This window comes from Squalius cephalus (genome assembly GCF_949319135.1).
Source record: "Squalius cephalus genome assembly, chromosome: 12".
NCBI classification, from domain to species: Eukaryota; Metazoa; Chordata; class Actinopteri; order Cypriniformes; family Leuciscidae; genus Squalius; species Squalius cephalus.
This window is the reverse complement of record NC_137133.1, coordinates 24,901,795-24,913,915: the sequence shown is the minus strand read 5'-3', so window position 1 is coordinate 24,913,915 and position 12,121 is coordinate 24,901,795. Positions and strand designations below refer to the sequence as shown.

The window sequence follows — 12,121 nt, the reverse complement described above, 5'->3', positions numbered from 1 at the left end:
CTAGAGAGGGAACGAGTATTGCGTTCCCTGCCGTGCTTGCGCCTCGAGCTCATGTCGCTTCATTCGACAGAAACCAGAGAATTAAGCCTCCGAGCCCTGTTTTTATACGCTCTGACGCCGCCCCTTCTGGCGGGCTGTGACGCGCGAGGGCGCGCGCACCCTGATTGGGCGTGACGTCACGCGGGGCTCACTGGTAGGCTTAAGCAGTTGCCGCGCGGCAGCCAATGAGCACGCAGTATTGCCCGCTCTAGCTCTGCTGTGCTGCCTGCTGCACTGCGTTGACAAATTATGAAAAATTAAGGATAATTTTTTGGCTTCAGTATCTCGAGAAAAGATGACTTTTCCCGTAGCGTAAGTTCCTTACGCAATACTCGTTCCCTCTCTAGAGAGAACCGAGGTTACGTGAGTAACCGAGTATCGTTTTCGGAGTCACTGCTGCTGTCGCTGCTCTCTAGTGTTTCAGCATGCTGTATCCTACTACATTTGGTTGCCAACCCCTGGCAACGGCATCCTATGTAGCATGGAATTGCCCTCTGCACAGGAGCAGTTCTTCTGACAACCTTTAACCAGAGATGGGCACAAATATACATCAAAAAGTATTTAATTACTAATAACAAATACTTACTCATCAAATGTATTTAAAGGGGTGGTGTGGCGCAATGGATAAGACACATGCCTTTGGTGTGAGAGACCCGGGTTCGAATCCACTGTGAGACACCAATGTGTCCCTGAGCAAGACACTTAACCCCTAGTTGCTCCAGAGGCGTGCGACCTCTGACATATATAGCAATTGTAAGTCGCTTTGGATAAAAGCGTCAGCTAAATGAATAAAAATGTAAAAAAATGTAAATGTAAATAAAATACAAAATACTGCTGTGAAAAAAGTATTTAATTAAAATACAAGTAATTTGTAATTTGAAAATACAAAAATACAAAAAAAATGTACAGTCTTCTGTAGTGTAAGTGTGGCATTAGATACATGTAAGAGTCTAGAATATTGCAATATCATTGTTTAGTGCAGATGCGCTTTTAACGTACATGCCACATACTGTCATAATAAAAGATAATTACGCATATAACACTATATTGTATTATATTACACAAAAACTAGTTAATGCTGCTGTGAGGGTGTTTCTAATAGCGGGTGGTGAGGGTGTTTTCTAATAGCTGTGAGGGTGTTTCTGTGACAAAGTTGACAACTTTCTCTCTTCCGACTGCCATTATCTATTTTTTTTACTCTTTTTGAAAGTTGTGAAAACGCTGTTGTGGCGTTTTTCTTTTGCTATTTGAGCAAATTGGAACACAAAAAATATATTTAATGTAGTCTTTCATTCACTGCTATAGAAGTTAACCCAACTATGATGCCTTCCACTTCTGAGAAACCCAGAAATGTGAACAGGGTCAATAGGATGTGTCACATCACGTAATTTACTTGCCAACAACTGTGATAGGCAATTTGGTAGTCCTATTTGTATTTTATGTCTATGGTCCTAGGGATAAGTTCACCCAAAAATGAAAATTAGCCCATGATTTACTCACCCTGACGTCATCCTATAGGTGTATATGACTTTCTTCTTTCAGAAGAATACAATCAGAGTTATATTAAAAAGTGTCCTGGCTCTTCCAAGCTTTATAATGACAGTCAATGGGTATATTTTTCATCAAAGTGCCTCTATCCATCATAAAAGTGCGTCTATCCATGATAAAAGTGAATTTATCCATGATAAAAGTGCATTTATCCATCATAAAAGTGCATCTATCCATCATAAAAGTGCGTCTATCCATCATAAAAGTGTCTATCCATCATAAAGTGCATTAATATCCATCATAAAAGTGCGTCTATCATAAAAGAGAACGCGTTGCTTCTCTTCAGAGGGCCTTTATTAACCCCCCAGAGCCTGTGGAGCACTTTTATGACGGATAGATGCACTTTTATGATGGATAAATGCACTTTTATGATGGATAAATGCACTTTTATGATGGATAGATGCACTTTTATGATGGATAGATGCACTTTTATGATGGATAAATGCACTTTTATGATGGACAGACGCATTGTTATGATGGATAGATGCACATTTATGATGGATAGATGCACTTTTGTGATGGATAGACGCACTTTTGTGATGGATAGATGCACTTTTATGATGGATAGACGCACTTTTATGATGATAGGCGCACTTTTATCATGGATAGATGCACTTTTATGATGATAGATGCACTTTTATGATGGATAGATGCACTTTTATGATGGATAGAAGCACTTTTATGATGATAGGCGCACTTTTATGATGATAGGCGCACTTTTATGATGGATAGATGCACTTTTATGATGGATAAATGCACTTTTATGATGGATAAATGCATTTTTATGATGGATAAATGCACTTTTATGATGGATAAATGCACTTTTATGATGGATAAATGCACTTTTATAATGGATAAATGCACTTTTATGATGGATAGATGCACTTTTATAATGGATAAATGCACTTTTATAATGGATAAATGCACTTTTATGATGATAGACACTTTTATGATGGATAGATGCACTTTTATGATGGATAAATGCACTTTTATGATGGATTAATGCACTTTTATGATGGATAGATGCACTTTTATGATGGATATATTCACTTTTATGATGGATAAATGCACTTTTATCATGGATAGACGCACTTTTATGATGGATATAGATGCACTTTTATGATGGATAAATGCACTTTTATGATGGATAGATGCACTTTTATGATGGATAAATGCACTTTTATGATGGATAAATGCACTTTTATTCAGGGTGATAACTAATTTCTGTAATAATGTTTATACAATTTGTTTAGCTGTTTTCGGAGTCACTGCTGCTGTCGCTGCTCTCTAGTGTTTCAGCATGCTGTATCCTACTACATTTGGTTGCCAACCCCTGGCAACGGCATCCTATGTAGCATGGAATTGCCCTCTTTGCACAGGAGCAGTTCTTCTGACAACCTTTAACCAGAGATGGGCACAAATACATCAAAAAGTATTTAATTACAAATAACAAATACTTACTCATCAAATGTATTTAAATAAAATACAAAATACTGCTGTGAAAAAAGTATTTAATTAAAATACAAGTAATTTGAAAATACAAAAATACAAAAAATTTTTACAGTCTTCTGTAGTGTAAGTGTGGCGTTATATACAGTACATGTAAGAGTCTAGAATATTGCAATATCATTGTTTAGTGCAGAAGATGCGCTTTTAATGTACATGTTGCCACATACTGTCATAATAAAAGATAATTACGCATATAACACTATATTTGTATTATATTACACAAAAACTAGTTAACGCTGCTGTGAGGGTGTTTCTAATAGCGCGGCTGTGACAAAGTTGACAACTTTCTCTCTTCCAACTGCCATTATCTATTTTTTTACTCTTTTTGAAAGTTGTGAAAACGCTGTTGTGGTGTTTTTCTTTTGCTATTTGAGCAAATTGGAACACCAAAAAATATATTTAATGTAGTCTTTCATTCACTGCTATAGAAGTTAACCCAACTATGATGCTTTCCACTTCTGAGAAACCCAGAAATGTGAGCAGGGTCAATAGGATGTGTCACATCACGTAATTTACTTGCCAAAAACTGTGATAGGCAATTTGGTAGTCCTATTTGTATTTTATGTCTATGGTCCTAGGGATAGTTCACCCAAAAATGAAAATTAGCCCATGATTTACTCACCCTGACATCATCCTATAGGTGTATATGACTTTCTTCTTTTAGAAGAATACAATCAGAGTTATATTAAAAAGTGTCCTGGCTCTTCCAAGCTTTATAATGACAGTCAATGGGTATATTTTTCATCAAAGTGCCTCTATCCATCATAAAAGTGCGTCTATCCATCATAAAAGTGCATTTATCCATCATAAAAGTGCGTCTATCCATCATAAAAGTGCATCTATCCATGATAAAAGTGAATTTATCCATGATAAAAGTGCATTTATCCATCATAAAAGTGCATCTATCCATCATAAAAGTGCGTCTATCCATCATAAAAGTGTCTATCCATCATAAAGTGCATTAATATCCATCATAAAAGTGCATCTATCATAAAAGAGAACGCGTTGCTTCTCTTCAGAGGGCCTTTATTAACCCCCCAGAGCCTGTGGAGCACTTTTATGACGGATAGATGCACTTTTATTGATGGATAAATGCACTTTTATGATGGATAGGTGCACTTTTATGATGGATAAATGCACTTTTATGATGGATAGGTGCACTTTTATGATGGATAAATGCACTTTTATGATGGACAGACGCACTGTTATGATGGATAGACGCACTTTTATGATGGATAGATGCACTTTTATGATGGATAGACGCACTTTTATGATGGATAGATGCACTTTTATGATGGATAGACACTTATGATGATAGACGCACTTTTATGATGGATAAATGCACTTTTATGATGGATAGACGCACTTTTATGATGGATAGACGCACTTTTATGATGGATAAATGCACTTTTATGATGGATAAATGCACTTTTATGATGGACAGACGCATTGTTATGATGGATAGATGCACATTTATGATGGATAGATGCACTTTTGTGATGGATAGACGCACTTTTATGATGGATAGATGCACTTTTATGATGGATAGATGCACTTTTATGATGATAGACGCACTTTTATGATGGATAGATGCACTTTTATGATGGATAAATGCACTTTTATAATGGATAGATGCACTTTTATGATGGATAAATGCACTTTTATGATGGATAGATGCACTTTTATGATGGATAAATGCACTTTTATGATGATAGATGCACTTTTATGATGGATAAATGCACTTTTATGATGGATAAATGCACTTTTATCATGGATAGATGCACTTTTATGATGATATAGATGCACTTTATGATGGATAGACACTTTTATGATGGATAGATGCACTTTTATGATGGATAGATGCACTTTTATGATGGATAAATGCACTTTTATGATGGATAGATGCACTTTTATGATGGATAGATGCACTTTTATGATGGATAAATGCACTTTTATGATGGATAAATGCACTTTTATGAGGGATAGATGCACTTTTATGATGGATAAATGCACTTTTATGATGATAGATGCACTTTTATGATGGATAAATGCACTTTTATGATGGATAAATGCACTTTTATCATGGATAGATGCACTTTTATGATGATATAGATGCACTTTATGATGGATAGACACTTTTATGATGGATAGATGCACTTTTATGATGGATAGATGCACTTTTATGATGGATAAATGCACTTTTATGATGGATAGATGCACTTTTATGATGGATAGATGCACTTTTATGATGGATAAATGCACTTTTATGATGGATAAATGCACTTTTATGATGGATAGATGCACTTTTATGATGGATAAATGCACTTTTATGATGATAGATGCACTTTTATGATGGATAAATGCACTTTTATGATGGATAAATGCACTTTTATCATGGATAGATGCACTTTTATGATGATATAGATGCACTTTATGATGGATAGACACTTTTATGATGGATAGATGCACTTTTATGATGGATAGATGCACTTTTATGATGGATAAATGCACTTTTATGATGGATAAATGCACTTTTATGATGGATAGATGCACTTTTATGATGGATAGATGCACTTTTATGATGGATAAATGCACTTTTATGATGGATAAATGCACTTTTATGATGGATAAATGCACTTTTATGATGGATAAATGCACTTTTATGATGGATAGATGCACTTTTATGATGGATAGATGCACTTTTATGATGGATAAATGCACTTTTATGATGGATAAATGCACTTTTATGATGGATAAATGCACTTTTATGATGGACAGACGCATTGTTATGATGGATAGATGCACTTTTGTGATGGATAGACGCACTTTTATGATGGATAGACGCACTTTTATGATGATAGGCGCACTTTTATGATGATAGATGCACTTTTATGATGGATAGATGCACTTTTATGATGGATAGACGCACTTTTATGATGATAGGCGCACTTTTATGATGGATAAATGCACTTTTATGATGGATAAATGCACTTTTATGATGGATAAATGCACTTTTATGATGGATAAATGCACTTTTATAATGGATAAATGCACTTTTATAATGGATAAATGCACTTTTATAATGGATAAATGCACTTTTATGATGATAGACACTTTTATGATGGATAGATGCACTTTTATGATGGATAAATGCACTTTTATGATGGATTAATGCACTTTTATGATGGATAGATGCACTTTTATGATGGATATATTCACTTTTATGATGGATAAATGCACTTTTATCATGGATAGACGCACTTTTATGATGGATATAGATGCACTTTTATGATGGATAAATGCACTTTTATGATGGATAGATGCACTTTTATGATGGATAAATGCACTTTTATGATGGATAAATGCACTTTTATCATGGATAGACGCACTTTTATGATGGATATAGATGCACTTTATGATGGATAGACACTTTTATGATGGATAGATGCACTTTTATCATGGATAAATGCACTTTTATGATGGATAGATGCACTTTTATGATGGATAGACGCACTTTTATGATGGATAGACGCACTTTTATGATGGATAGAGGCACTTTGATGAAAAATATACACATTGACTGTCATTATAAAGCTTGGAAGAGCCAGGACACTTTTTAATATAACTCTGATTGTATTCTTCTGAAAGAAGAAAGTCATATACACCTATAGGATGACGTCAGGGTGAGTAAATCATGGGCTAATTTTCATTTTTGGGTGAACTATCCCTAGGACCATAGACATAAAATACAAATAGGACTACCAAATTGCCTATCACAGTTTTTGGCAAGTAAATTACGTGATGTGACACATCCTATTGACCCTGCTCACATTTCTGGGTTTCTCAGAAGTGGAAAGCATCATAGTTGGGTTAACTTCTATAGCAGTGAATGAAAGACTACATTAAATATATTTTTTTGTGTTCCAATTTGCTCAAATAGCAAAAGAAAAACACCACAACAGCGTTTTCACAACTTTCAAAAAGAGTAAAAAAATAGATAATGGCAGTTGGAAGAGAGAAAGTTGTCAACTTTGTCACAGCCGCGCTATTAGAAACACCCTCACAGCAGCGTTAACTAGTTTTTGTGTAATATAATACAAATATAGTGTTATATGCGTAATTATCTTTTATTATGACAGTATGTGGCAACATGTACATTAAAAGCGCATCTTCTGCACTAAACAATGATATTGCAATATTCTAGACTCTTACATGTACTGTATATAACGCCACACTTACACTACAGAAGACTGTAAAAAATTTTTGTATTTTTGTATTTTCAAATTACTTGTATTTTAATTAAATACTTTTTTCACAGCAGTATTTTGTATTTTATTTAAATACATTTGATGAGTAAGTATTTGTTATTTGTAATTAAATACTTTTTGATGTATTTGTGCCCATCTCTGGTTAAAGGTTGTCAGAAGAACTGCTCCTGTGCAAGGAGGGCAATTCCATGCTACATAGGATGCCGTTGCCAGGGGTTGGCAACCAAATGTAGTAGGATACAGCATGCTGAAACACTAGAGAGCAGCGACAGCAGCAGTGACTCCGAAAACAGCTAAACAAATTGTATAAACATTATTACAGAAATTAGTTATCACCCTGAATTGTAATCTGTTCGTCTGTTTCATTAATCGTTTTTTTTTTTTTTGGTATAAATTGCTACTTAATGTAACAGTTTTAATCAGTAAATACTTTTAAACCTACTCCACACATGACTCCTGTGTGTTTTAGTCTTTCAACATTTAGTTGTCAGTACCTTTGTCTTACACTCCAAACACCTGGATTGAACAGTAACCAGCCTAACCCAAAATCCTCAAATTCTTTTTTTTTTATTTCGATAGAATAAATAAAGCTATCCCACTTGTGAAAGAATATTAGAAATACTAGACATTGCAATACAAATAATAGATATTACATAAATATGCAAACAATATACTGTACATACAGAAACAGAGCAGTATACAATTAACATCAGTTAATGGTAAACTTCTTTCTTGGATCTTGTTTGAATTGACAGGCTATTATAGGCTTGAAATTGAATTCCCTCTAAATGTGTTATGGGCCATGAGGACTGTCTGGTTAGTGAAAATGATCAAAATATGATTTCATCTAGTAAAAGTTAACTTCACATGGTAATTTGTTTATTTTAACAACAACAAAGGGAAAAGAATGCTATTACAAATGGAATGTTCAATTTTTTTTTTTTTTTTTTTTTTGCCTACCTATGAATTAAAAGGCATTGTTAACTCTTACATTCTAATTACATGTACAATCAAGGCATGAGATGAACGCTTATCTTCCACTCTTTTGAAAGATGTGCTCAGTTTGTTTCTAGCATAAAGTATCAGGGAGATATGACACAGGATTCATGAATATAATTAAACCTTTTTAGCATGTTTGGGGGATTCAGTAGGGAGTTTGGGAGTTAAAGCAGAATTTGAGGTAGCATTGTTTTGACCCTAATTACAAGTTTCCAGCAGCTTGTTGACCGGGTTGTCCACCCAGGTTGTGATCCTCAGACATCATAGATTTCATTTTTATATGACAACCTTTTACAGCAGCCCATGTCTGATTTCCTAAAAAACAGGTGTTTTGCCCCCTGGGTAATACATAAAACAACACTTGCATGATATTTTGGGGAAATTTGATGATGCTTTGGAGTACCTTGGCGTACCATGCAAATATCATGATAAATTAATATGGTAATCATTCAGTACTGTTTTATTATATTTTATATATATATATATATACACTCACACACTCACCTAAAGGATTATTAGGAACACCATACTAATACTGTTTGACCCCCTTTCGCCTTCAGAACTGCCTTAATTCTACGTGGCATTGATTCAACAAGGTGCTGAAAGCATTCTTTAGAAATGTTGGCCTATATTGATAGGATAGCATCTTGCAGTTGATGGAGATTTGTGGGATGCACATCCAGGGCACGAAGCTCCCGTTCCACCACATCCCAAAGATGCTCTATTGGGTTGAGATCTGGTGACTGTGGGGGCCATTTTAGTACAGTGAACTCATTGTCATGTTCAAGAAACCAATTTGAAATGATACGAGCTTTGTGACATGGTGCATTATCCTGCTGGAAGTAGCCATCAGAGGATGGGTACATGGTGGTCATAAAGGGATGGACATGGTCAGAAACAATGCTCAGGTAGGCCGTGGCATTTAAACGATGCCCAATTGGCACTAAGGGGCCTAAAGTGTGCCAAGAAAACATCCCCCACACCATTACACCACCACCACCAGCCTGCACAGTGGTAACAAGGCATGATGGATCCATGTTCTCATTCTGTTTACGCCAAATTCTGACTCTACCATCTGAATGTCTCAACAGAAATCGAGACTCATCAGACCAGGCAACATTTTTCCAGTCTTCAACTGTCCAATTTTGGTGAGCTTGTGCAAATTGTAGCCTCTTTTTCCTATTTGTAGTGGAGATGAGTGGTACCCGGTGGGGTCTTCTGCTGTTGTAGCCCATCCGCCTCAAGGTTGTGCGTGTTGTGGCTTCACAAATGCTTTGCTGCATACCTCGGTTGTAACGAGTGGTTATTTCAGTCAAAGTTGCTCTTCTATCAGCTTGAATCAGTCGGCCCATTCTCCTCTGACCTCTAACATCAACAAGGCATTTTCGCCCACAGGACTGCTGCATACTGGATGTTTTTCCCTTTTCACACCATTCTTTGTAAACCCTAGAAATGGTTGTGCGTGAAAATCCCAGTAACTGAGCAGATTGTGAAATACTAAGACCGGCCCGTCTGGCACCAACAACCATGCCACGCTCAAAATTGCTTAAATCACCTTTCTTTCCCATTCTGACATTCAGTTTGGAGTTCAGGAGATTGTCTTGACCAGGACCACACCCCTAAATACATTGAAGCAACTGCCATGTGATTGGTTGATTAGATAATTGCATTAATGAGAAATTGAACAGGTGTTCCTAATAATCCTTTAGGTGAGTGTGTATATATATATATATATATATATATATATATTAGGGCTGGGGGAATTAACGCGTTAATCTTTGCGATTAATTTGAGATGTTTAACGCGTTAAAACGCAGCACTTTCTTTTTTGCCTCGTTTTAATGATTTCCTGTTGCGGCTGCTATTGAAAATATGCCGTCCCGCCCCTCCTTGTTCGGCGATCAGGTTTCATTCTCGCACAGCTTTCATGAGCGGGTCTTTTCCGCTCCGTGTGTGTGCGCTCTCGGTTCCGTGTGTGTGTGTGGTGTGTGGTGTGTGGTGTGTGGTGTGTGTGTGTGTGTGTGTGTGTGTGTGTGTGTGTCGGCGCGCTGCGATCTCTGCTCAATCTCTGCTCCAATCATGTACCGATCACGCACAGGAAAAGCAAAGTCCGCTCAAATAATGTGAAATTTCTCTGTAGTAGACTTCTGTTTGCTGAGCTGGTATAGCCATGCTGGGCAACAATAGTAAAATTACCTGCTCTGATCACATGCTCTGGTAATAATAGCTTTGTAGGACTATATTTTATTTTGATAATTAGTAAAAAAAAAAAAAAAAATCTGTTAAACTGATTATGTTGATTGATTATTGAAAAGAATAATATATTGATATATTGATGATTAATATTATTTTAATAGGGCTATTTTTCCTGTGTTGTTTAATTTAATTAGGTGATTCTAAGTTTAAATAGGCCTATTGATGATTACAAGCTTGGGGAAAATGCAATTAATTGCAATTAATTACAGCAAATTGTGCAATTAATTAGTTTTTTTTTTTTTTTATCGATTCCCAGCCCTAATATATATATATATATATATATATATATCATGGTATTACCATCTGTTTACCATCACTTGTAGTTTTTTGTAGTTTGTAGTTTTTGTAGTATTTTTTTTTTTTTAAGAAAACTGAGCATTTTGGTTTTCTATATTCTGCAATGAATTAATTAGTAATAGGAACCAAAGTATTGTCTTCAGTAGAGCTGCATATAGCGGATTCAAATTTATTTCATAATAAATGAACTTTATAAGTTATTAAACTGAACTGAACTGAATTGGGCTGAATAATGACACTATTGTCTTGCTACAGCCATTTTACAGCAGAATCTGAACTTGAATTTAGCATCATTCATTTTGTTACCTTCCTGTTTAATATTGTGAGGCTGCTTCCTATTTTATAAAGCACTATAAAAAATAAAGTTGACTTGACTTACGGCATGTGTAGTGCTGGAGATGTTGAGAGCAGTCAGGCCAGTGATGTTAGCGTTATCTATGTTTTTGACGATATTGTCATACACATTCAAGGCGTTCAGGGCTTTCTGCAATCGTCCATTTGCATCGCTTCCTTTCAGATTACTAAAGGAGAGATAAGAGCAGCGATGGTCATGTTAGTGATGCTCCTACGAGCATTCGCCATGTCATGACAGTCATGAATGAGAGTACATTTGAAATATCATACAGACAGAGAAAGAACATTGGTCATTTCTGGTTTGAAACTCACTACTGAAGTTCTTCAGCATGTCTCTGCAGATCATCAGCGTGATCCTCGGCTCTCAGAACTAGTTCTCTGTCTGACTGAGACATTTTCTCTGTCTTTCTCTCTAGCGACACACGAGCCCCATCAATTTCTGCATGCTGTTCACTCACATTCTATACACACAGATTCAATAAAACAACAATTAATATACATGTTCATTGAGGTTTAATGGGGTTATTGACAATGAACTGTTTGTTCTTTTTATGTTCTTAAATTTCAATTTGGGTACGGCACACCATTTCTTTGTCTTGAGCTTTTAAACTTGTGCATAGATCTTAAAACATAGAAATCTATCTTAAAACATTTGTAAAAATGTATGAAAACATAGTCAATATTTTGAAGTAGTCTAATTACCAAGGAGCTACCATAAAGTGGCAGTGAACAAGAAAAAGCAAATCAAGCTAAATATATCTAGTGAGCCATTTTGTCCCATTTAATGGAAAATGGTCAATAGACTTTATAAGTATAAAATATAAGGTGTAGAGTTGAAAAAGATATGGCCT

The 12,121-nt window shown here is 35.6% G+C and overlaps 1 protein-coding gene across 1 annotated transcript in view; it reads right to left on the bottom strand.

The window, feature by feature from the left end:
• The window catches only part of lama4 (laminin, alpha 4), a 143,441-nt gene that overhangs the window by 88,730 nt on the left and 42,590 nt on the right, over window positions 1–12,121 (bottom strand). Inside the window, exons 15-16 of the mRNA XM_079887731.1 lie at window positions 11,583–11,731; window positions 11,296–11,437 (exon numbers count right to left, since the gene is read on the bottom strand). Of these exons, the coding sequence (XP_079743857.1) occupies window positions 11,296–11,437; window positions 11,583–11,731 (291 nt within the window). The remainder of the gene's footprint in view (window positions 1–11,295; window positions 11,438–11,582; window positions 11,732–12,121) is intronic.